Raw genomic sequence first — 27,216 nt, 5'->3', positions numbered from 1 at the left:
CAGCCACAGAGTCCTCTCATGTATTTACCTCACACATGGCTGATATATCATATATACTGCAGTATTACCTCAGGATATATACAGTCACAGAGTCCTCTCATGTATTTACCTCACACATGGCTGATATATCATATATACTGCAGTATTACCTCAGGATATATACAGTCACAGAGTCCTCTCATGTATTTACCTCACACATGGCTGATATATCATATATACTGCAGTATTCTAGTTTGGTCTGTCTGGTCTTTGGGCTCCTGTTGGGGGTGTCCTTACGAGTGGGTTATTATATGTGGTAAGCTGCCATTCTGGGTGTTATGGTGCCCCTGAGCCTGTGCTTGTGGATGGGGGTAATTTGGGGGAACAGATTGGCGGCCAGACTTTTGTAGCTCCAAGGAGCTCTCCCTAAAGAGGAAGGGGTTTGTGCCAGGAAAAGTTATGTGTTTGTGTTATTATTTCCCCTTCCTATATATGGCATCTGATGATCTATATGTGACCTCCATATCAGGGCTGTATACTGAGTCCTGTGAGGATATATGGCCGCCTTCAGTCACGTTATACATGCTGCCCTGCTGCCCATAAAATATCCGCCCTTATCTCATGTAGCTATTTCATTTGCCATCTGCTTTTACCTAAAATGGTGGACGGTATAAGACTGTGTAGATTACTTGGGGCCTTATCTAGATGTTTTTGCACAGTCTTCTAGCAGAATCTATTATATCTAGATCATATTTATAGCTCTGAAAGGTGTTCATGGAGGGCTCAGCACATGGCGGGGATGTGGGTGGTCTGGGTGCACCTTGCTCTGTAGGATACACAGATTTGTATAGTTTATATCCATGTGTATACGGTGATATACTGACCGTCATGTTGTAGTCTGACCTCCACCACATGGTTCTGGCCCAATTCCTGACAGTAACCTTGAGGAAATAATAGAAACAAAATGGCAGTGTGCAAAAAAAATCCCAAAAATGTTCTGCATTTGGTATTTCCAGTGTTGTATGAGTGACTGAGAACAGGAAAGTACTTGTGTTCACGGCAGCTTTATGCAGTTGTCTGTCATGTCGTTCTTTCGTCCTTTGTCGTTTCGTACATCTGCTATTGTGTGAAGTTTTCTTACATGTTTGATGGTCTTAAGTCAATTCTAAGAGTATTGAGTGCGGTGTGTTCTCCTAACCCGCGCCATGGGACAAAGAGACATTTTATAGATAAAGCCTGGTGTTCAGTCTTCTGTGAATCTCTACCCCCGCGCCCTTCTCGGCTTCAAAACAACTTTAAAGTGAAGTCAATGTAAGGGAGCGTTCACACTACCGTCGGTGTCCGACAGGTAGTGTCCGCTCCTAGTGTCCGCTCAAAATCTGTCATGGACATTAGGAGCGGACACTAGCTGTGTCCTTGACACCTGTCATTTATTTCAGTGGGCATCGGGTGCGTTCTTTTGCACTCCGTGCCCTTCCTTCCCTGTCCGCAAGAGAAGATATCCAACTTCTCAAGCGGACAGAGGAACCCTGCATGCAGTCTTTCACTGTGACATCACCAGCCCACAACAGAAAAACCTGCTGTGACATCCCCAGATGTCTCTAGATAAACTTGCCCCTAATTGGGACATCATCAGCCCTCTCCAAAGAAATTTATCATTCTGTGACATCACTAGTATTGCCCAAATTAATTTTCCCTGTTCTGTGACATCACCATCTGTATCCAAATAAGCATGTTCCGTTCCTCTATGTGACATCACCGCTCCTTTTGTAGACAAACCTTTTCCTTCCTGTGACATCACCAGTTCTCCCCATATAAATATGTCCTTCACAATGACATCACTAGCCGAAATAAGAAAAACCGTCGCGTCACTTTGACATCACTAGTCCTTGTCATATAAACCTGCTCCATGATATCACCAGTTCTACCCATATAACCCTGCCTCCGGCCTAGTGTGTTAACCTACCCCAGGCTGTGTCGGCTTCTACACTTGTGTTTTGTCTATGTGGTCCTAGTAGGTGAAATAACATTAAATATCGCAATTCCAGCTCTAAATTTGGAAATTTGTTGAATAAGGAACAGGCAAAAATGTGAATTTGACTTAAATTTTACACTTTTTATAACTAATCTTGTAACAATTTATAATAGAATTCTTCCTTTTCTTCGGCAGGTTATATATCAAGAATATTGAAGAATTATACATTACGGGCCTGTGATGGGGAATATGTTTCACTTCGATGCCCTCACAAAACCACCATCAGCATCCAGTCTACCTTCTATGGCCGGAGCTTACCTAGTCATCAGATGTGTCCGACGCGTCACACACAGCCGTATCCTACATTTGTAAGAGAAGATGTATCCTGCTCTACCGACACTGCACTCCAGGTACCTTCAATATGTCTGCCATTAAACAGGTTGTCCCGAAATAGAGAGACTTGGCTGCTCATATAGGCAACTTTTAAGGCTTTTGACTCTTTCTGATAAGTAATGTGACCAAAAAATGTCAATTTTGGTCTTGAGTTTTTTTTTCACTGTGTCAATTCACATGATTGTTGTGATAGGGCACGTCAGTTTTTTTTTGACTGCCATGAAAAACTGACAAAAGAACAAAGTCTTTTAAATAAAGCCATTGAAATTCATGGCTTGTATAATGGGCATGTGGGCTTACACAGTCTTGTACAGATGGACACTGTCCGTGTGCAGAAGGATTTACTCTTTATTCCCCTTTGGCTCCTGAGCTCGCTCGGTGTATAGGTATATCATGGTGCAATAAGGATTTAAGGGGCCACCCCTATCTAAGCTCTTGCACCCTGATATAAAACCTACAACAGTGTCCATCATGTGCATTTATAATACTGGTATATTCTTATGCGACAGATATTCTTTAGGGCCCACTAAAGCACCAAGGTCTGGATACAACCTCAACATCTGCACCTCCCATGGCCACAGACTGCAGACTTCACAGCTGGACGTTTACTTGGCTAATGTTGATCTAATTCATTTACTGGGGCTGGGAGTCAATTGCCTGTGTGAGAGCATAGCCTCGGGGTGTGTGTGTGAACAGTGCTGGCCTTTCAGCAGCTTTCATTGCAGTAATGTATACCAATTACAGTCTAAACAGAAGCTAAATGGACATCGTTGACAGTCAGCAAATATGGGGCTGGGGAGCTGCAAACTATTGTGTTTTCCTGAAAACAGACTTAGAAGTTTCTTGGTTTTTCTTGATGAAAACTAAATCCAGAATATGAGTTTCTGCTGCTCAGCAAATAATTGCATCTCGATGAGTTACACGATGCCATGATGTAATGATGGACGTGTGTCTAATGTGGATTTAGTGATGAACGGGGTGTAGGAAAATTGTGTAGCCAGACTCCTATGAGACTCATACGTGTGTGTGTGTATACATATACATATACCGTATTTTTGGGACTATAAGACGCACTGGACTATAAGACGCAGGTTTTAGAGAAGGAAAATAGGGGAAAAAATATTTGAAGCAAAAAAAGGTAAAATATTTAATATATGGGAGTTGTAGTTTTGCAACAGCTGCAAGGACACATTGACAGGTGACCCTGCAGCTGTACGGGGACACAGAGCGTTTTTTTGCGGGGCCAGATTCCACTCCTCCGGTGTAGCAGCATCGCTCCTGCCGCTGCTGGCTTTCTGCAGGGCAGGAGCATAGCGATGTCGCAGGCCCCGGCACCTGTGCCGGCGTCTAACCCTCCCCGGCATCTGCCTTTCTATTACAGCAGATGCCGGGTCTGTATTGGCGGCCGCTCATGGCAACCACAGAGGCCACATTCAGACTATAAAAGACGCACCCTTATTTCCCCCAAAAAAAATTTGGGAAAAAAGTGCGTCTTATAGTCCGAAAAATACGGTAGTTGTCATGAGCGGTGAGTTACTCATAGAAGCAGACCATGTGGCTCCTATGCGACCCCTAGAGACCTCAAATCCAACCCATGATGGCTACATACCCTTGTTGTTGGTTACAACCAGTGCAAAGATCTCTTCTTCCCTTTTCACTGGGAAATGAACCCAAAGATGATAGAAAAGAGATGAGGCAAAAAAAATAAAAATCACCCGACCCTCATGGTTGGCAGTGTGGTGTATTATTCAGTGGGTGAGTCCCATTTTAATCTTTACTATAACCCCCCTCTGCCAAACAGCTATGGGAAGATGATCTTTCTGTAAGGGGGTGTCCCAGCATTTTGTTTTATTCACGGCCTATTCTTATGATAGGCCATAAATATCTTATTGGTGAGGGGCTGATAGGAAGTTCCCCTGAACACATAGGTCTACGTTCACATCCGCGGCAGAGTCTCCATTAGAGACTCCGTCACTGTGTTTGCCTGAAAATTGGCAAAAGAAAAGGTCCCGCATGAAGGACTTTTCCTGTGCTGGTTTCATTTCTAAATCAAGGCTCCCTGACATATCCAATTAGGGCCTGTTCACACGGGCACAGAGGGGGCGGATTATGGCGCAGAATCCACATCATAATCCGCCCCCTCACAATGGTGGTGCTAGCGGAAAAAAGAAGCGAGCTGCCCGTTCTTCAGGTGCAATCCGCAGCTGATTCAGCCGTTGAATCCACCTCGCGGCACCACGCTCCGCACTAGTCCCATTCATTTGGGCCTACGCCGGACCGGAGTGCTGTGACTGTCAATGTGGTCCGCTGTGTGTAACCAGTTTTATCAATCCACCTCTCTCTTGTTCTGCTCTTCTGACACACCAGAAAGTAAGTTATCTCCTATCCATTTTACAGTACTTGCAAAGTGGATGGGATTCATGCGAATGCCATGCCCACTTTGCGGAAAAATATCGCAGCGCAGACACAGTTTAGAAAATCGCAGCATGTCAATTATATCTACGGAAGTACCGGCGGCTTTCCCATAGATATAATTGTAACAGAAAATCCGCGGAGGAAAACTCAGTGAACTTTCTGTTCAAAGCGCTGCGGGAAGAACCGCGATGTGTTCACACTGAGGTTGTTCCCACAGCGCTTTAGCGCTGTGTTTCCAGGCCGTGGATCCTTAGGCTAGAGCTCCACATTGCGAAAACACCGCATTATGGCAATGATGGAAGGCCGTAGCAAAACAACCCATTTCCTGCAATGTGGATGGGATTCTGACTCATCCAACCCACACACTGCAAAAAAAAATTTTGGAAAACAGTAAAACTTTTCAAAACCACTCACTTTTATAAACATTGCAGCTTTGTCAATTGTACCTGTGGCAACACTGGCATTTACCATAGAGGTACAATAGGGGCAGAAATTCACAGAGGAAAACTCTGTAAAAATGCAATGAAAAACACAGAAAAAAATATGATGCGTTTCAATCACGATTTTTTCTGCGGCGTTTCTATGCTGCGTTTTGCTACATGGGGTCTTAGCCTTAAAAACACTTTTATCCTGAAACTTGTTTATAACTTTAATATATTCAGATTTTTCAGTCATGTCCCCCCTTTCTTTCCTTAAGGCTATACAGACGAATTTCATTAAACGTCTCCAATAGACATTTGCATGTGGATGGAATCAGAATGGCCTGACTTAGTCATTCGCATGACATTAGCACCTCAGTACCTCTCTGTGCAGGCTCCTGGTGCAATTCTGTATTCATCTAGGTGGGTCTCCTACCTGACAGGCCTGGAAAGGAGTCGTCTTTGCCTTGCCGTCACCCCCATTCCTGAGGCCCAGACCTCAATATCTGTATAAGATATAATTGAAGATTAATTTTCTATATTTCCATCTGCATATCATCTATATGTGTAGAAGTCTCATACCTATTCTTCTGTCTATCATTTATGTATCTATCATGTCTCCTATCTTTACCCATCTCTTATTTGTCTAACTATATTCCATCTTGTCTCAGTATACTGTATCTCTGTGTACATATATGATTTATGCCTTTGGGTATAAACAAAAATATAAATCCTAATAAATATATATATATCTGAATAATTTATCAAAAATAAAATGAACAAAACGGGCATCGCGTTGGCTTACTGTAGCCTTGGAGTCCTGGGTTCGATCCCAGCCAAGAGCAATATCAGCAAGGAGTTTGTATGTTCTCCCCCTATTTGTGTGGGTTTCCTCCATATACTCCAGTTTCCTCCACAGAAATACCGAGAGGATTTTAGATTGTGAGCCCAACTTGGGACAGAATTGACAATATCAGTGGGATACGATGATCCTAAACGGATAAGCATTTTTATTGGGGTGATATATTTATATGTTCTCTCCTTTGTGGGTCACTGTGTTACAGGACATGAGTGGAAGAACTGAGCAGAGATAAATAAGGAGAAATACAATAAAGTGCAATATGGTAATGAGGAATCTAGTAGAATCTATTCCAGCCGTGTACCTACATGTTATCTCGCACTAGTTATATTATCTTCTACAACTCGTAATAGCTAAGGAATTATTCGCACAAATTTACACTTTAAGGGTGCATTCACACTGAGTAAACGCTAGCTTATTCTGAACGTAAAACACGTTCAGAATAAGCGGCATCTAAAGCAGCTCCATTCATTTCTATGGGAGCGGGGATACGAGCGCTCCCCATAGAAATGAATGGGCTGCTTCTTTCACTCCGTGCAGTCCCATTGAAGTGAATGGGGAGTGCCGGCGTGTACGCTCCGGCATGAGCAGAGCTTGCCGTATACGCCGGCACTCCCCATTCACTTCAATGGGACTGCACGGAGTGAAAGAAGCAGCCCATTCATTTCTATGGGGAGCGCTCGTATCCCCGCTCCCATAGAAATGAATGGAGCTGCTTTAGACGCCGCTTATTCTGAACGTGTTTTACGTTCAGAATAAGCTAGCGTTTACTCAGTGTGAATTCACCCTAAGGGGCCATTCACATAGAGGAAAATGGTGAGAAATTTGGTGTGGAATTTCTTTAACGGGTTCCTTTATCTGCCCCGCTATATGCATAGCTGAAAACTTACAAAAAAGTAGTTATGGGTGTCAGAATATGGTGACGCCAGACAGATCACATCAGGTGGATAGATCATCAGTATAAAAATTCAATTTGGGACCAGAATAATAGTAATAGATTTTATTTATATAGCACCGACATATCCTGCAGCACTTTACAGACTGTAGTGTAATACAGACAGAGACATTACAAAGAAATAGTCACTTCACACAACAGGATTGAGGGCCCTATATAACATTTCAAAATCTATCAAAATATAAAATTTACTATTAGAGATGAGCGAACACTAAAATGTTCGAGGTTCGAAATTCGATTCGAACAGCCGCTCACTGTTCGAGTGTTCGAACGGGTTTCGAACCCCATTATAGTCTATGGGGAACAGATACTCGTTAAGGGGGAAACCCAAATCCGTGTCTGGAGGGTCACCAAGTCCACTATGACACCACAGGAAATGATGCCAACACCTCTGGAATGACACTGGGACAGCAGGGGAAGCATGTCTGGGGGCATAAAAGTCACTTTATTTCATGGAAATCCCTGTCAGCTTGCGATTTTCGCAAGCTAACTTTTTCCCATAGGAATGCATTGGACAGCGCTGATTGGCCAGAGTACGGAATTCGACCAATCAGCACTGGCTCTGCTGGAGGAGGCGGAGTCTAAGATCGCTCCACACCAGTCTCCATTCAGGTCCGACCTTAGACTCCGCCTCCTCCGGCAGAGCCAGCGCTGATTGGTCGAGTTCCGTACTCTGGCCAATCAGCGCTGGCCAATGCATTCCTATGGGAATGCAGAGACTTAACAGTGCTGAGCCAGTTCTGCTCAACTACACCGTGTGCCGGTCAGCCCATCTGATGTAGCAGAGCCAAGTGTGCACACTCGGCACACGGTGTAGTTGAGCAGAACTGGCTCAGCACTGCTAAGTCTCTGCATTCCCATAGGAATGCATTGGCCAGCCTTCGGCCAATCAGCGCTGGCTCTGCCGGAGGAGGTGGAGTCTAAGGTCGGACCTGAATGGAGACTGGTGTGGAGCGATCTTAGACTCTGCCTCCTCCAGCAGAGCCAGCGCTGATTGGTCGAGTTCCGTACTCTGGCCAATCAGCGCTGTCCAATGCATTCCTATTGGAAAAAGTTTATGTCACAAAAATCACAATTACACACCCGATAGAGCCCCAAAAAGTTATTTTTAATAACATTCCTACCTAAATAAAGGTTATCCCTAGCTATCCCTGCCTGTACAGCTATCCCTGTCTCATAGTCACAAAGTTCACATTCTCATATGACCCGGATTTGAAATCCACTATTCGTCTAAAATGGAGGTCACTTGATTTCGGCAGCCAATGACTTTTTCCGATTTTTTTCGATGCCTCCGGTGTCGTAGTTCCTGTCCCACCTCCTCTGCGCTGTTATTGGTGCAAAAAAAGCGCCAGGGAAGGTGGGAGGGGAATCACATTTTTTTGGAGTTTGCCACATGATGTTCGATTCGAATCGAACACATCGAACAGCCTGATATCCAATCGAACATATGTTCGATAGAACACTGGTCGCTCATCTCTATTTACTATCACTGTGATTGTTACAACCCACACAATACAGTTTCCATGATTTGTTTTGTTTTTTTAGGGTTAGTTCACACGTAAATCACGTGTGGCTTATTTAAGCACCGGAAAAAAAGCTTCCTAATTAGGACCTTGCCAAGCTTTTTTTTGGAGCTTTTTTTAAAAACAGTTTTAAAAAAAGCCTGGCTGTTTTCCCCTCCTGTAAAGTGAATGGGCTAAAAAAACATGTTTGGTTTTTTTTCCGCGTGTTTTTTTTGCAAAAAAAGTGTCATTTATTTTTGCAAAAAAACGTGCGGTTTTCACCTCCCATTCACTTCTATTGCTTTCTTCAGGCGGAAAACACCTGAAGAAAGGTCACGTCGCTTCTTTTTCTCTGCTAGCAGTCTACATATACCACTATTGTAAAGGGACTGATTTTGAAGCAAAATCCGATGTCAAAATCAGCCTCTTTGAACTTGTGTGAACTTGCCCTTACTTCACAGCAAACACAATAAAAACAAAGCCCATTAAAAAATGGGGCAAATGAAGTTTTTTTTCTCATTTCACCCTATTCTGAATTTTTTCCAGGCTTCCCAGCAGGGCCGCCGATAGGGCAGTATTACTGCTACTGGCGTCAGGGGCCCGGCCAAATTGAAAAATGAGGGGGGCCCGGTTTTGGCCCGCCACCGTGTGCCGGGCCCTGGCGCCCGCAGCAGTCATTGTGCCCAGTGAGTCCGGACCTGGGGAGCCCTAGTTTCAAGCGTGGCCATTGACGTCTGTGATAGAACAGGACGTTGTAGTCCCTGCTCTACATAGGTGTCACTGCATAGATAACGGCAAAAGACCTGTGAGGGGGCGTGGTTAGTGACGTCATCACAGGTCCTTTGCCGAGGAAGAGAGACTTCAGCCCCAGGACACAGCAGGAGCCTGGGAAGGTGAGGGAAACTTTCATTATTATTTTTTTTTTTAGAAATGAAATGACTGTATTACTGATAAGGGGGTCATATATTTACTAACAGGGATTAGTTTTAATAATTTCAGGGTAACATAAGGGGAGGGGGGGGCTATTTATAAGGAGGGTTTATTGTTAATATCCCTAGGGGAGCTATTATATAATGATGGGGAGATAGGATATACATACCCCCTTATATAATAGTCCCCATAGACTAGCTCATATATATATATATATATATATATATATATATATATATATATATGAAAAAACTACTATTAATAAGTCTAGGGGGGAGTTTGTATAAAAAGAAACTATTCATAATAAATCTGGGAGTGGGAGGGAGTTTTTATATATAGATATAGATATATATATATAGATATATAAGAAGACAGAGGAACTATTATTAATAATTAGGAGGATATATTACTTACTAGCTGGGGGAACTATTAGCCCCCCTCATTACTAATAGTTCCCCCAGCCTTATTAATATTATTATTAATAAGGAGGGTCTTATATTAGTAAGGTTGGTGGAACTATTATTTATTACAGGGAACTAATAATAATAAGGCGGGTGGGGAATATTAATAAGGGAGCTATATATAAAAGAAGGGACTATTATTAGGGGGCATTCACACGGAGTTACGCAGCGTTGAATCTGGCACAATAACTCGTGTAAGAATCAGCGCTGCAAAACAGAATCCCATTGAGTCCAATGGGTTCCGTTTTAACGCGCGTAACACATTGAAATCAATGGGAGGCCTTTTAACCCATTGCCTTCAATGTGTTACGCGCGTTAAATGGAATCTATTGAACTGAGTGGGATTCTGTTTTGCAGCGCTGATTCTTACACGAGTTATAGTGCAGAATCAGTGCCGCGTTACTCCATGTGAATGCCCCCTTAATAAGGTTATGGGAACTATTATATATATATAAGAGGGGCTATTTATAAGGAGGAACTATTAATAATAAGGTCAGCTGGGGAATTATAGTTCATATGGAGGGATTATTATTATTAATGAAGCTGATGAAATTATTATTTATAAGGGGGGCTATTTGTAAGAAGGATCTATTACTTATAATGGGAAGCTATTCCTGATAGAGGAGGGGGTATTATTTATAAAGACAAACTATTATTTCTAAGGGGGAACTATTATTCATAATCGGGGACTATTATTTATAAGGGGGAGCTATAATAACTCATAAGGTGATACTAAAGGTGGTGATTTCTATTGCATATGGGCAAAATGGGTTTTATTAATTTACTATTTTAAAAGGAGTTTTCTAGCCGCAAACTGATTTTTGATACTGATGATCTATCCACAGGACAGGACCTCAGTATGTGATCTGTCGGGTCTGTCTGTTCTAGCGGCCTCCATGTGCTGACAGCTTATAGTGGACAGGATGCAGCACTGCTACTATTCAAGTAATAGGAGTGGCACAGCAGCGCCATCCTCTGTAAAGTGGTGTTTCTGGGTTTTTCAGCGCCGCTCCTATTACTTGAATAATAACGTTGAGGCATCCTGTCCACAAGCAGCATCTGGCACCAGGAAGCTGCTAGTACAGCTGATCTGTGTGGGGTTCGGGTGTCGAACCCTGTCAGATTATATACTGACATTCTGATGAGCCGTTCTGTAGATAGATTATATACTGACATGCCGATGAGTTGTCCTGTGGATAGGTTATCAGTATAAAAGAATCAATTTGGGACAAGAAAACCCTTTAGTTGATGTGATGTTTATTAGGTTAGAAGTCTGTGTAGTGCTTGGCTATTGTCTTTGATTCACTCTGCAATGTAGTGGAGGTTGTCACAGTGTGGAGGTCGTGTACTATCTGGTCCCTGTATAGAGGTGTTGTTGGTCTATACATGATGTGTATTGTTTGGTAATTGTCTGTATAGTGGTAATAATTCTCCCCAGTATAGCGTTACACACATAGCAGTTTCACAACTATATATATCTTTACAATTTTTTTTGTATTCCTGATCTTTTGAGACTATATCAATGCCTCTGGAAGTGCAGCCCTGACTACTGAAATGACTGAATATGATGGTGTTGGTATGTCAGGATATGGGGGCCCCTCTTTTAGTTTTTCCCAGGGCCCCACTTTGTCTAAAACCGGCCCTGGGGCCCGGTTTTGGCCCGCCACCGTGTGCCGGCCCCCGGGCGCCCACAGCAGTCATTGTGCCCAGTGAGCAGCGCCGAGCTCCAGCTCCTCGCACAGGCGCAGTACTACCCGTATCGAAGCTGGCGAGCGGGTAGTACTGCACCCATGCGAGGAGCTGGAGCTCGGCGCTGCTCACTGGGCACAATGACTGCTGCAGGCGCCAGGGGACATCATTTATAGGTACAGGGGGCAATGTCGCAAAATAAAGTAGTTTTAAAATGGTGTGTGTGTGGGGGGGGGGAGAAACTTAGACTGTATGGGGCCCCAAAATTCCTGATGGCGGCCCTGCTTCCCAGTACATTATACAGAGTGTTAAATGGTGCCATACAGAAGTAACCCCTTATATGGCTCTATGAATGGAAAAATAAAAATCTTATGACTTTTGGAAGGAGGAGAATTGAATGATAAGACAAAAACAATTGACAGACCTTGATCTGCAGAGATCCTACAATGTAATAGTATACAGGTAGAGACCTGGCAGCTCTATGTATCTGACAATTGTAGACTTGCATCACTTTATAACATTCATAGAAATGGCCAAATCTTGATTTTTCTCCTCACAAGAATAATTTGTAATCCACCTCTCAGGCCTGGTCCACATCTCACATCTCACGTTCTGTGAAGACATTACTGCAGCTCAGCTCGTACAATGTCCACAGAACGGCAGAAATTTCTTCACATTAAACATTTTACAAATTGAAACACGACACAGAAACTTATTTCAAAACTTTTATTTAAATCAGTCAGATAATGAGGTATTGGTTATATTTTTGCCAAAATTTGAAATTGTTCTTTAAAAACAAAAGGGTGTAAAAAATATATTTTGGCAAAAACATGTAAGCTCGCAACCCACGTCAAGGGTCCTCATTTTCTTGCGAGTCCCTACACTAACTAACAAAGCAAACCAGTCTAACTAAATGGCAGTAAAGGAAACTAACAAGTGTTACAAACTATTCACATCCCTAAAAATAATCCCATTCTAGACTGTCTATAACTAGTTACATAGTAGATGAGGTTGTATGAAGACAATAGTCCATCAAGTCCAACCTATAACCCTACAGTCCCTACAGTGCTGATCCAGAGGAAGGCAAAAAACCCCACGAGGCTTATGGCAATTATTCAGGGAAAGAATTCCTTCCCGACTCCAATCTGGCAGTCAGTATAAGACCCTGGATCAGCGTGTCCTTAAAATCTAGAATCCATAACCCCGAATATTATTCTGTTCTAGAAAGACATCCAGGCCCTCTGAACTTGTCCAATGTATCCGCCATCACCACTTCATGGGGCAGAGACTCCATAGCCTCACTGCTCTTACTGTAAAGAATCCCCCTCTATGATGCTGGTGAAACCCTATATGGGTATATGTATATATGGGTATATGTGTATAAGGTATATGGGTATGTCTATATATAGATATGTCTATATATGGGTATATGTATATATAGGTATATGTGTATAAGGTATATGGGTATATGTGTATATATGGGTATATGTGTATATGGTTATATCTATATATGGGTATTTGTATATATGGGTTTAGTATCAGAGGGATCTCCCTATATACAGTTATGTTGCTACAGAGAAATTGCTTCCTGCTGAAAGAAAATACAATAGATTAATAAATTATACACAAATGTTCAGCAAACCCCTCCCTATAGAAAAAAGTGATCCCGAAAGCCGCCATTCCCCCTGGGGGGGCAGTGCAGGGACATTAAACACTTACTGCCAGGTCTCACCACAGATTCCAGCAGATCACAAGTAGGAATTTCCTAAAGTGGAAGAAATGTAATAAGAATAATGTCCCCATATCATAGACCTATATGAGACTGAAATAACCGAAATTAAAGAAAATCATAAAAATTAAAAAAAAACAACAAAAAAAACCCAATATTTCTGAACAATAAAGCAGTGAATTATATAAGCATTGAGTTCTATCTGGATTGTCCCATACAATGTATCTGACACTGACTGGGGGTTACCTGTTTCCTTCTCACAAGACATGATGATGTGACCAGAGATCCTCCTTGCCAAGATTCTTCAGCATCTGAACATCATCTCCAGTTTTTTGACTCTCTGGAGTTTCTTCCATGGTCACTTGGGAAATGTCCTGAAGAGACTTGATCACATGACAGAAAGAAAAAACTATTAGGAAAACATTCTAGACATAACTGGAGATCTGCGTCTTTGTGGCATTGAAGTAAGACAGGAAATTTTAAGTCCCATTAAAAATATCCTAAGAAATCATCAAGGATCTTACAGTGTACAATATAAGTTGGCGGCCATAACCTTGTAGTGTCCCCAGAGCTATCTCTGCAGTTGGCAATGATATATTATGTCTTCCACTATAGCTGATAATTATATTATAGTACTCACCACCAAGATCTTACAAGAATGACGGCCCCAGCAAGAAGTCTTAGACGATCTCCACTTCAGCTCCGATATCTAGATGGTTTCCTGAATAGATGTTCATGAGCGGATTGCCGGGGCTTGCTGTGTTGTCTTCATCATCCGATATGACGATTACTTCACTTTCGTCGTCTTCTATAATGATAGCCTTCCATGGTGTGTGAATGTGATCCAAGACCACAGAATGTCTATCAGATGGATCTTCATCAAACAGTAAATTAAACATCGGTAACACTTGTATTGTCACAGTCTCCCAATTTCTAGGCAGCGGTGTAAGTCCTGAACTTTGCTGCCACTTTCTGAATCGCTGATACATCCCGTCCTCTTCAGTGGCCCCCTCCCAGGGGTAATAACCTGTTAAAGCAACAAAGAGAAGAACTCCATAGGCCCAAGTGTCCACACTAGCACTTAAATCTAGATACTCACCGCTCTTCAAGTTGCATATTTCCGGGGCCATAAATGGAATGATGTGGGACATCATTGGGACGAGGCTGCCCGCATAACGTGTGAGTCCGAAGTCTCCCAACTTTATCTGGTGGCACTCTGGGTCCATAAGGAAGACATTGTCGGGCTTTAGATCCCGGTGCACCAGACCTCTCATGTGCATAAATGACAGAGCACTTGAAATTTGGACAGCGCACCGCTTCAGACGATCTTCAGGCATCCCAACCTGCAGAAATCAGATGAGTATTATGAGATGTAGGTATATACTACCATATATAATCACATATATAGGACTGTGGCAGAGATGATGATGTGGTTGGTGCAGCAGCAGGTCAATCTGTTACTGTCACAGCCATTTTGTATGAAACGTTGTAATGTTAGGAGAGTCTCCTCCACCTATTGTAGGGCTCAGTGTATTCCTAAGTGTCCTGATGTCAGCCTATGTCACATCACATGTCTACCTCTAGCCTTTGCTATGTAACAGTATAGAAGAGGGATATTGTATGTAGGAGAACATATAAAGTAGGCTTTTCTTACCTGGTCTTTAATAAGCTCATGCATGGTTCCTGAAGGTGCCAGCTCCTGGGTCAGTATATAATGTTCAGGAGTTTCTATGAAGATGGGGTGGGTCCTGATAATGCTGGGGTGCTCAGAAAGACGGACTGACAACGACAGCTCAGAAAGGAACAGATTCCGATCCGTCCTCTCTTTTCTTTGAAGCTTTGCTGCCAGCAGAGTTCCTAAAATCCAAAAAGAGACATTTTATTATGACCGGTCTTTGATATGGTGGATCTCACTGATTTATTTGGGATCTGCCATCTATCAGATTTTTTTGTTGCAGATTTTGTAGAGGTTTTTTGAGTCAAAGCCAAGAAAGTAATAGGAAATCTATAGGAAGCTCTTATAACTTCTGCTCAATCCACTCCTGGCTTTGGCTCAAAAAACACATCAAAATCTGCAGCAAAGACAGAAAACAAAAACCATCATTTGGAAGCATTCTTACTTTAAAAATTTTAGGCAGGTGGAGAAAATTTCTTCAAATAATAGAGTATATTGCCATCATTAGTCACATACCTGTTCTGTAATCTTGAGCAAGTACCACTTGCCCATATGTCCCCTCTCCGAGCGTCTTTACTATGCAGAACACTTCACAGATGTCCTGGACATGGAAAACGCTGATGATGTCCATTGTGATTCCTGCAAAACAGAGACTCAACATTACTCTACAGGAATATACAGTATATGGAGGATTAGTATATGGTCATATATATATATATGGAGAGAGAGATTATACCGTGTGATGTATTTTGTCAACTCACCTCCCCCAAAATAGTAATAAAGTAAATACAGAAATAAGTACCAATAAAAACTACATCTTACTCTGCAAATACAAAGCCCTTCCATATCTCCATCTATACAGCAGTAAGAAAGTGAAAGGCATCAGAATACGGAGACCCCGGCAAATTGTTCAGTTTTTGAAAAATGACGTTTTATTTAGTAAAAGTGGTAAAACATAATAAACCAATATAAATAGGGAATCACCGTAATGGTAATGACCCGCCGGACAAAGCTGCCATGTCAGAACTTATCTGTACCCAAAATGGTGCCAAGTAACAGGATAACTTGTCATGCAAAGAACAAGCTGGCACATAGTTATGCTGACAAAGCAACAAGCAAAGATGGAAAATGGAACAAAGTCACCGACATGAACGTACAAACTACTCTTAGGGGTTACAGGAGATATAGCAGAGAAATATTTATCCCCATCTATAGGACCCCCCTCTACTCTCTAGAACTGGGATGTTTTACCCCCTCCCCATGTAAATAGAGTAAGGGGCACATTGTACATCCACCATTACATATAGGATGGGAGTATAACATGGTAGGGATCGGTGGGGGGTTCAGCAGTCAGACCCCACAAAGCTATTTCTGCCCTAGTATATGGATAAGGAATAAATATCCCCTGGAATAAACATCTCACAACCACATTTGTGCCATTGGACATTAGAATCTATGGCTGATAACTAAAAGGGTAATGATCATGTTCTAGTCAGAAGGCAACAAGACCCCAAACCTACTAGTAATGACCCCAAATCTATAAAGCATGGAGGAGCAGACTTACCTGGGTAGTGATGTGGGATGGATGAAGAGGTTCTCACGGCCAGTTGGTTGCAATAAGAAGGGTTGTTGGATTTTAGGAAAAATATCAGATCCAGTCAGTCAGATATAACAAGATGTGTCCACTGATGTCTTCTCCAGAGAGCAATTCTAGGAATAGCAATGAGACCAATTCTCCATCCCATCTTATAGCCAGGAGATTCTTAATGAAGTTGTGGTCACTCCCCCTTTATTAGCAATTGTATGGGGACATGTCTATTCAATTGGTATTTTGTGGCCTCATTAACACTTAACACTGGAGATTTTATTGTTATTCAGTTAGTTCAGGTGAAGTGTCTACAATCTATTCAGTGTATAGAGGTGTCATGGAGGTGCTAACCTGTCTATTGTTTGTTTACTGAATTGGTAATGTCATTTATTCTGTCATTACAACAACCCAAGTCTTTTCTATTCTCCTATGGCCTACACAGAAACTGGACCCTTGTCTCACATTGTAATGTACATGTTCTATGCTGGGACATTGCATTGTCTCTCAGCTATTCAGGCCCAGCCTAGTATTATGTAGATGTTCTGGGACACAGGGACACATAATGTGTATATTTATGTTACTCTTCTATGTATTCTAGGGAAGGGGGAGATTTGTATTTGTAATTCTTTTCAATTTAACTTGTGTATTTACACTAATATATATATATATATATATATATATATATATATATATATATATATATATATTTATATACATACACACACACTCACACACACACTATAACATACACTCACACACATTCATGTAGTAATATTTAGTACAGTATTTATTAGACCCCCTAGGGGATTTAGGAGTCTTCAATAAGCTCCCGGCTGTCTTTCCAATCAATCACCGACCCACAATTTTGTTCTGGACAATCTTCCCTAAAATGGCAGTGCTCATGTTCTGGCAGAAAAATGGCGCCTTGGTCAACTCTGACAGGGGCTGCTCGCGGGTAATAGCACAAGATTGTTGCTGTATAATACAATAGAGACCCGGCGCTTTGGTGGTTTCTCAGCTCCTGAGTCGTCAGTATAGTTAAAGACTCAACATCAGCCATAATAGGACGGTGGAGGTTGGGAAGGGGTTAAAACAGGCAAAATGATACCATAAGATTGGAATAATTTGGCAGAGTGAAGTGAAGGCTTATGTGTAATATTACAGAGAGATTTTAGGGCTAATATCTCATCTCTCTCTGTTACCTCCAATTTGTAAATGATGTGACCTGTGACCATTCTACACCCTCAGTCCCGGCTTCAATACAGAAAAAATAATGTAATATCATTAAACTTAGGATTTACTATCAAGTGTGAATATATAAGAAGTGCCAGCGCCCGCCATTCCTGAGCAGGGGCCAAACCTCAGTATCAGGTTATACAGACGTCCATTTCATAAATTATTACTGCCAGGCTTTTCTGAATATTTATTAATATATAATTGAAGTGGATTTTCTTTTTCACTTTTTGTTACAAGGGTTAGTTTCCCAACAGTGTCACCACATCCATCTTGTCTATCCCATCTATCTATCTATCTTTCCATCTCTCTATCCATCTATCTGTCCATCATATACTAGAGATAGTACAGAAGTTGTGCGGGTGTAAAGGATTCTGCCACAGGGAGGGAGATCACCGGGTTATTACTAAAACCTTTAATATGTGATGAAACATAATGGGGGATGATCTATATCATTATGGTGAGCCCCCGTATGTCCCTGTAATATACCCTATAACTTTACCATAGACCCATTGTGTTAGAAATTGAATATCTGTGACAAGAGAGGTCTCGCTTCTTCCCTACTGAAAGTGGAATAATTCTTTCTTACAAAGTGACTCCATTGTAGGTAATACAGAAGTAATCCCAGCTTTATTCTTAAGGGTTAAAAAGGAAAAACAAAATCTTGCACTCTAGACCAGACGACCTGTGGGGGGCGACACCATATAGAAAGGCCAATGTATAGAGAGTGTAACTCAATTAGCTCAATTAGCATTACATTAGGATCTCACTAATTATCCTGTATGGCTCTAGACTGGTGTTTGTTCTGCTCCTTGTATCTGGAAGTCCTACAACAACACAGACAAAGGATTAGTCGTCCCCTTGGAGTCAGCCCCCATTCCAGACACCTCAAGGGCAGTTTATACAGAGGTCAGTCTCAATATATTCTTCAGAAATTATTAATTCTCTCATTTTGGAAATAATTTTCACTAAAATATAATTGAGATCTATCTATCTATCTATCTATCTATCTATCTATCTATCTATCTCATAGATATTTGGTTTTTGGTGCAGATTTAGACATTTTAACTCTTGGATGTCATGACACTTCTGCAGAGCTCCTGAAATGCCAGTAACCTGGAATCCCCTGACATGTGACCCCATTATAGAAACTACACCCCCCTCCCCTCGAAGGAATTTATCCAAGAGTTGCTATAATGTATTCTCCAGAAATGAATACGCAGCTGACCATGAAAAGTGAAAATGGCAATTTTTCCAGGAATATCTATTTCCAATGCATAATATGTTGTGCCCGGCTTGTATCATAGATGAAGGCTCCAAAAGCTGTTGTGCCAGGGATACCCACATAGTTTTTGGAGTGTGTTTCTGCTGACTCAAACTGGGCAAAACATATCGGGCACTGAAATGGCGTATCTCAGGAAAGATTGCAATTTTCCCTTTTGAATATCAGCTGCGCAATCATTTATGGGGTCACAAGTCTGCAGAATCCACTTTACTGGCAATTCAGGGCTCTGCATAAGGGGCATGACATCCAAAAACCAAACTGTGCTCCTAAAACCAAAATGGCGCTCCGGCTGTGCCCAAACAGCAGTTTATACCCACACATGGCATTAACTATGTTATCCTGGGTACACCGGTGTCATACATGTGAGCGTAAACTGCCATTTGGGCACACAACAGGGCGCAGATGTGAAGGAGCAGTATGTGGCTTTTGTAGCGTACATTTAGATTGTTGGATTTTGGACACCATGTCATATTTGTAGAGACCCTAAAATTGCCCCTACAAAATGGGGTCACTTCTTGGAGAATTCCAACTTACTGGCACCTCCAGGGCTCTTCATAAACAACATGATATCCAGAAAGTCCCCCTAAATCTGTACTCCAAAAGCTAAAAAGTGCGGGGGTCCGTCACTTTTTTGGGGTTTCCACTGTATTGGTGCTCTAGGGGCTCTGCAGATGAGACATGGCGCATGGTGCCTCAAGCAAAACCTAATTTTCAAATGCCAAGTGTCGCTCATCCTTTTCTGTGCGCTCCTGAGTGCCCAAAAATCAGTTTACACCCCTGTGTGGGGTATTTCTGGGCTTGTGAGAAATTGTATAACAAACTGTGAGATGTATTTTCTCCTTTAACCTTTTGTGAATGTGATAATTTTAGGGATAAAATAATAATAATAATAATAATAATAATAATAATAATAATAATAATGAAAGTTCTAAATTTGACCACCATATTGTTATAATTCCTTTGAAATGCTTAAACGGTTAAACTTCCCAAATGCTGTTTTTCACTATAGGGTAGACACTCATATGTAAATATCACTGAGGGGGAGGGGCTATAAAACTTAGCTTTCAGTAATAAAAAGTAGAATAAAGTCTCCCAATAATACATATATGTATATGAAGCGTGACGATAGTTTAGTGTCATAACCATGTCCTATAAATAGCAAAGCAAAACACGGGCCCAAATGTAATGTCTGTGCAAATACTGGGAGCCTTGAGGTGACGGCCTCACAATAACTCTGTGCAGATTCCAGTATCACCTACAAACAATTCCGTATTTAGCCCATGTTTATAGACCTTATCTTACATGTGAATAAGAGAGTAAATCTACAAGGAATTACTGCATCACAAAGTAGGTGAGAAAGATTCAGCAAGTAACACCTGTAAGGATCTGTGTGTATACACTGCGCTGCTGGCTGCCAACTAATGTATAGCCTGCAGTTACTGACACCCCCCTGGATAATAGGAGAGGGATTAGGCAAAGCATACACATGACAATATGCTAAATACTCCCAAAACTGACCCCTACTCGTGTCACCTCTATTGTCTAGGGATCATCAGGAGGTCAGTATAAATCATAAAGGGAACAAACAAATTGTACCTCCTGTGACCCCAAATGCTGTTTTGTATAATTTGAGGGGCGCAGTTTTAGAAATGCGGTGATTTATATGAGTTTCTAATATATCGGCCTTTATAATCCTCTTCAGAACTGAAGTGGTCCCTAAATAATGAGTTTGGGAAAATCGCTGTTACACTTGTAAGCTTTATAATGTCCAAAATAAATGAAAGGCCGATTAAAAGATGATGCCGATATAAAGCAGAGCTATGGGAGATAATACGTATTCATGTATTTGGGTGGTGGGACTATCTGCCTGAAAAGCAGAGAATTTCACATTTTGGAATTTTTTTTTTCCACATTCCCATCAAATTTCCAAATTTTTTTTATAAATGAATGAATACAATGATTTGGAACATTGTTTACCACTAACATGACGTACAATGTGTCATGAAAAAACAATCTCAAAATCACTTGTGTAAGTTATAGCGTCTCATAGTTATTGCCATATAAAGTGACACACGTCAGTTTGATAAATGGGGCCTGGTCCATAAGTCACTGTTAGACCTGGTCCGTAACTGGTTAAAGATGAGAATGATGAGAAAATAAGAGCCAAATAAAATCTACATGGCTGAAGCAGGAGCCCGTAAGTGTCAGATTCGGATTTAAGGTTGAGGCCACACCTTGTGAAAATGCAGCTTTTTTTTGTTGTAGATTTTTTTTTTAGACAAAGTAAAAAATGGCTACAAACAGAATGAGAAATCTAGAGAAAGTTCTTCTACTTCTGCCTCCAGCTCAATCCTCTCCTGGCTTTGGCTCCAAAAAACAGCAAAATTTGCAACAATAAAGACTGCGTTTCTGCAATGTGAGGCCTCAGCCTAAAGGAACTCTCTCAGATTCTGCTGTGTGAAAATGAAAGTAACTCAAAAAATATCTATGACTTTCTCTCCCACCCAAATCGCCCTTACATTACATTTTATTTTTCTTTTTTTTATAGCGCCAACATATTCCGCAGCACTGTACAATTTATAGGGTTCAGATACAGACATACATAACAAAGAACGTCATTTCACACAATGGGACTGAGGGCCCTGCTCAAAAGAGCTTACAATCTATGAGGTAGAGGGGGTGACACAAGAGGTAGCAGGCCCTTATGTTTCCAACCTGTAAACTAAGAACAGTCATGTCGCAGTGTAGTGCCCAGCAATGCCCATTTTGTCCTTCTTCTGTCTGGTGTAAATTGCTACGGTGACACTAGCATTGTGTGACTGTTCGGGGTTTCCGTTCCCCATTCCAGTAAGCAGAACTTCATCTCCCAGATTTTTTGGATGGAAACCGGGCAGTCTATGGGGTCTACGGGATCCCATAGGTAACCACTTTATCTTGTCCATCGAGGGCGTCTTGTCCAATATCTAAGCCACTCATAGGACATTAGGACATTTCCTAGGGATGATTTGCCGTTGTTGTTGCTGAGCACAAGGCTGTGCCCCGAGGGGAACACAGGGTGGCTGATAGTAGTTGTAAGAGGGTTTACCTACTTTACCTTCTTGAGTAAACCAAGTACTGAATTACAATACAAGTCACATTGTCAGCTAATGTGTGGGCAGTCACTGGTGTACATGGAGGATGGAGGGGACAAGGAAAATAGAAGCTACTTTCCATTGCCGGACTCCTACTCGGGATGTCTATTGTGATCGGGGGAGGTTCAGTAATGAGACCCTCATCTCCCTCCCTGTGGATAAGGAATATGTTTCATTCAGGATATGTCCCTAATAACAGGAGTTTCTCTAGGAGTGTATTATGATGAAGCCACCAGTAGTTTCATATGGGCTGTGATTAGAGATGAGCAAACAGTGTTCGATAGAGTACATGTTCGATCGGATATCAGGCTGTTCGAGATGTTCGATTCCAGTCGAACACCAGGTGGCAAACTCACTAAAAATTTGGGACAGGAACTATGACAGCGGAGGCATCGAAAAAAATATCAAAAAAAGTAATTGGCTGGATAATTCAGGTGACTTCCAATTTATACGACTAGTGGATTTAATATCCGGTTCATATGAGACTGAACTATGTGACTGTGAGACAGGGACAGATCTACAGGCAGGGTTAGCTAGGGATTATCTTTATTTAGGTGGGAATGTCACTCACACAGCTCTTTGGGGCTCTATCTGGTCGGGATCCCTGTCAGCTTGCAATATGCAAGCAGAGTACAGCATTCGGCCAATCAATGCTGGTTCTGCCGGAGGCTCGTCTGTGAGGAGGAGGAGTGTAAGATCGGACCAGAATGGAGACTGCTGTGGACCGATCTAAGGGAGCATTCACACGGTGTTACGTGCCGCGAGATTTGGCACGTAGACGCCGCGTGACCCTTTGCGTGCACGCAAAGGGTCACGCGGCGTCTACGTGCCAAATCTCGCGGCACGTAACACCGTGTGAATGCTCCCTTAGACTTCACCTCCTCCAGCAGAACCAGCGTTGATTACAGTAGAGCATGCGGCCAATCAATGCTGGTTCTGCCGGAGGAGGTGGAGTCTAAGATCGTTCCACAGCAATCTCCATTCTGGTCCAATCTTAGACTCCGCCTCCTCACAGACAAGCCTCCGGCAGAACCAGCGTTGATTGGCTGAATGCTGTACTCTGTATGGCATTCGGCCAATCAACGCTGGTCAATGCATTCCTATGGTAAAAAGTCAGCTCCCTCATATCGCAAGCCGACAGTGACTTGGGCATGTTAGATGCCCCCAGACATGCTTCCCCTGCTGTCCCAGTTGCACTCCAGGGTGTTGGCATCATTTCCTGGGGTGTCATAGTGGACTTGGTGACCCTCCTGAGTCGAATAGTGGTTTCCCCCTTAAGATTTTTTCCCCATAGACTATAATGGGGTTCGATATTCGATCGAACAGTCGAATATTGAGACATTTCACTGTTCGCTCATCTCTAGTTGTGATAGTTAAAGGGGTGTTCTGACACCTTTTATTATAGATAGAGTTCCAGACAGGACAATGAATATAAAATACCTTCAGGCTGAGGCCCCACCTTGTAGAAACTCGGCTTTATTTGTTGCAGATTTTGTTGAGGTTTTTGGCCAAAGCCAAGAATGGCTGAGCTACTACTGGTGGGAACAACCCGGAGAGCACACTGACCTAATGCATGGTTCTGTGCATAGGCCATTAGAGTAATTGTCAGCAGTAATTTCTGAGCCAGCCCAGTGTGATACTGTACCTGAAGTAGTTAATATACGCATAATATATGTATAGAGCTATACATGGGGCCTCATAGGGATCTCTGATATTAACAAGCACCAAGAGCATCAGCTGACTGCAAAATAACCATATAATCTCCTCAACAAATATCCTCCATCTCAAATATACAATGGCCAGGAGACATGGAGGATATATAATGTACACCACTGTTACCATACCTCCCAACTGTCCTGGATTCAGCAGGACAGTCCAAGATTTCAGGTCCTGTCCCGGTCGGTGGGAGGTATGTTCATGTCATTGAGTTAATTTCAGTGGTGAAGCAGAACTTGTCCGCAGACAGCTCCTACCTCCCCGCTCTGTGTGAAGCGCATCCCGGTCTGCTCCGGCCCCGGGCACCATGTGATGACGTCCACAGATTCACTGCATGTAAATATAAGTGACTAGTAGAATACCCGCGGCTTCGCTCACGGAAAACATGTTAAATTGTTGGTTATGCTGGCTAAAGTAAAATTTTCAGTGTCACACTGTAATTGACATTTTTACTACTTAAACATACCTCCCAACTTTTGAAGTATTATAAGAGGGACAAAATAGGTGGTGTACTATGCGTGACGTGGCAAATTTAGCCCCTCCCACTTTATCTTGACTCCGCCCATTCTCCCATTCATTTTTCATGTGCCCCCACACAGTATAATTCTCCTACAGTCACCCGTAAATTATATGCCCCCCTCCATCTCCATTACCCAGTTAAATGTCCCCCCCTTCATCTTCCCCCTAGTTTCATTTCCTCCTCTTCATCTGCATCCAGTTTCATGTCCCCTACTCCATCTGCCCCAGTTTCATGTCCCCCTCCATCTCTGCCCCCAGTTTCCTGTACCCTCCACCTCTGCCCCAGTTTAATGTACCCCTTCCATCTCTACCCTAGTTTCATGCCCCCCTCCATCTCTGCCCCAGTTTCATGTCCCCCCTACATTTTTGCCCCCAGTTTCATGTACCCCCTCCACCTCTGCCCCAGTTTAATGTACCCCCTTTCATCCCTACCCTAGTTTCATGCCCCCCTCCATCTCTGCCCCAGTTTCATGTCCCCCCTACATCTTTGCCCCCAGTTTCATGTACCCCCTCCATCTCTGCCCCAGTTTCATGTCATTCTTCCCACTCCTTCATCTGTCCCTAGTTTCATGCCCCCCTCCATCTCTGCCCCAGTTTCATGTCCCCCCTACATCTTTGCCCCCAGTTTCATGTACCCCCTCCACCTCTGCCCCAGTTTCATGTACCCCCTCCACCTCTGCCCCAGTTTCATGTACCCCCTTTCATCCCTACCCTAGTTTCATGCCCCCCTCCATCTCTCCCCCAGTTTCATGTACCCCCTCCATCTCTGCCCCAGTTTCATGTCATTCTTCCCACTCCTTCATCTGTCCCTAGTTTCATGGGCCCCCTTCATCATGTTCCCACTCAATGTTTAACACAAAACAACAATGATACTCACCTTTCCCTCATTACCCGCAGCTCTCTCCGCAGTCCCATTACAGAGTTGTAGGCGTGATGTGAGTGAAGTCATCACATCGCGCCCACACATCCAGGAGACAGATCACAGTGTTATTCAACTCCGGACGCAGTTGAATTAAAACCGGGACATCCCTCCTGCTGACCGGGACTGCGGGACAGGACCCCGAATCCGGGAATATCCCGCATAATCTGGGACTGTTGGGAGGCATGCTTAAAATTTTTACTTATTTTGCCATTTTACTAATTTTAACAACTTTATTTTTCATTTCAACATTTTTATTGATTTAACATATTCTATACGTATTCAGTATGTAGTATAAACTGTTACAACTATATTTTACACTATTTTTTTAATCAAAAATTTTAATTTACCTTACACAAACATCTAAAATATTTACACCCAATTAACAACATAATGCAACCCTCCCCCCTCCCTCCAATGTAATCTATAAGGAGCTCACGGACAAAAGAGTAAAATTGGTTTCCAGTTACACAACTATCTATTGTAGGGCGTCAGTGATGAAAGCTCCTGTATAATAGGCAATAATTACAATCTTACTATCAGGTAGTTTACTCCTGACCAATATGGCTGCTCAATAAGGCTGCTTGCACACTACAGTACCACTACAGTCTACGGGCTGTGGATTCTACATCTCCATAGACTTCTATGGAGCATGCAAAATTCACAGCTTTGTGCACAAAGAAGTCTATGGAAGTGCCAAATCCATGGCCTAGAGGCCTGTGAAAAATACTGCAGTGTGCAAGCAGCCACTAAGGGTGCATTCACACTTCAGATACGCTGACTGATTCTGAACGTTAAAACACGTTCAGAATCAGCGCGTATTAAGCAGATCCCATTCATTTCAATAGGAGCCGGCATACGAGCGCTCCACATTGAAATGAATGGGCTGCTTTTTTCTCTATGGGCCCCTTCATACAGCGTAAGTGCTCGGCTCATTCCGAGCTGTACACGCAAGCGCTTCTAAACACTTCCCATTCACTTCAATGGGAGCGCTCGTAGAGAAAAAAGCAGCCCATTCATTTCAAAGGGGAGCGCTCGTATGCCGGCTCCTACTGAAATGAATGGGATCTGCTTTATATGCGCTGATTCTGAATGTGTTTTAACGTTCAGAATCAGTCATCGTATCCGAAGTGTGAATGCACCCTAAGGTTACCAGACAGGTTTTATCAGTGCATGCGTGCGTGTACATGCATGTGATCCATGTGTATGTATGCATGTGTGCATGTGTGCATGCACGTGTGTGGTCCATGAAAAAGGGTTCAATTTGGGACCAGAATAATAGTAATAGATTTTATTTATATAGCACCGACATATCCTGCAGCACTTTACAGACTGTAGTGTAATACAGACAGAGACATTACAGAGAAATAGTCACTTCACACAACATGATTGAGGGCCCTATATAACATTTCAAAATCTATCAAAATATAAAATTTCCCACACAATACAGTTACCATGATTTGTTTTGTTTTTTTAGGGTTAGTTCACACGTAAATCACGCGTGGCTTATTTTGGCACCAGAAAAAAAAGCTTTTTTTTTGGAGCTTTTTTTTTGTAAAAACAGTTTTAAAAAAAAAAAAGTCTGGCTGTTTTCCCCTCCTGTAAAGTGAATGGGCTGAAAAAAACCGTGTCGCGTTTTTTTTCCGCTTAATTTTTTGCTTTTATTTTTGAAAAAAACTGTGCAGAAAAAAACGTGCAGTTTTCACCTCCCATTCACTTCTATTGCTTTCTTCAGGCGGAAAATGGCAGAAGAAAGGTCACGTCGCTTCTTTTTCTCTGCTAGCAGTCTACATAGACCACTATTGTAAAGGGACTGATTTTGAATAGAGATGAGCGAGTAGTAC

The 27,216-nt window shown here is 42.4% G+C and overlaps 2 protein-coding genes across 2 annotated transcripts in view; one reads left to right on the top strand and one right to left on the bottom strand.

The window, feature by feature from the left end:
• Positions 1–1,574: 1,574 nt before the first annotated feature.
• LOC142198576 (protein eva-1 homolog C-like) overlaps positions 1,575–27,216 on the top strand; it is a 212,046-nt gene continuing 186,404 nt past the window's right edge. The window contains exons 1-2 of the mRNA XM_075269606.1: positions 1,575–1,682; positions 2,128–2,364. Coding sequence (XP_075125707.1) covers positions 1,575–1,682; positions 2,128–2,364 — 345 coding nt within the window. The remainder of the gene's footprint in view (positions 1,683–2,127; positions 2,365–27,216) is intronic.
• Positions 13,987–19,652, bottom strand: LOC142196943 (serine/threonine-protein kinase SBK1-like). The gene is made up of 4 exons (XM_075266916.1): positions 19,622–19,652; positions 15,498–15,620; positions 14,961–15,163; positions 13,987–14,649 (listed from the first exon to the last, which is right to left on the bottom strand). The coding sequence occupies exons 1-4, from the start codon at positions 19,650–19,652 to the stop codon at positions 13,987–13,989; spliced, it is 1,020 nt and encodes a 339-aa protein (XP_075123017.1).

This window comes from Leptodactylus fuscus, chromosome 3 (genome assembly GCF_031893055.1).
Source record: "Leptodactylus fuscus isolate aLepFus1 chromosome 3, aLepFus1.hap2, whole genome shotgun sequence".
Lineage (NCBI taxonomy): Eukaryota > Metazoa > Chordata > Amphibia > Anura > Leptodactylidae > Leptodactylus > Leptodactylus fuscus.
Note: the sequence above shows the minus strand (reverse complement) of the source record. Positions and strands in the feature narration are given on the sequence as shown.

Bases quoted from the DNA above. Each gene is read 5' to 3' on its own strand.
- LOC142196943 (XM_075266916.1), bottom strand. From the start codon at position 19,652: ATGTTGTTTATGAAGAGCCCTGGAGGTGCCA. The intron at 15,621-19,621 runs GTAAGTTGGAAT...TCTGTTTTGCAG, and splicing joins GAAGAGCCCTGGAGGTGCCA to GAATCACAATGGACATCATC. The intron at 14,650-14,960 runs GTAAGAAAAGCC...TGATTTCTGCAG, and splicing joins ATGAGCTTATTAAAGACCAG to GTTGGGATGCCTGAAGATCG.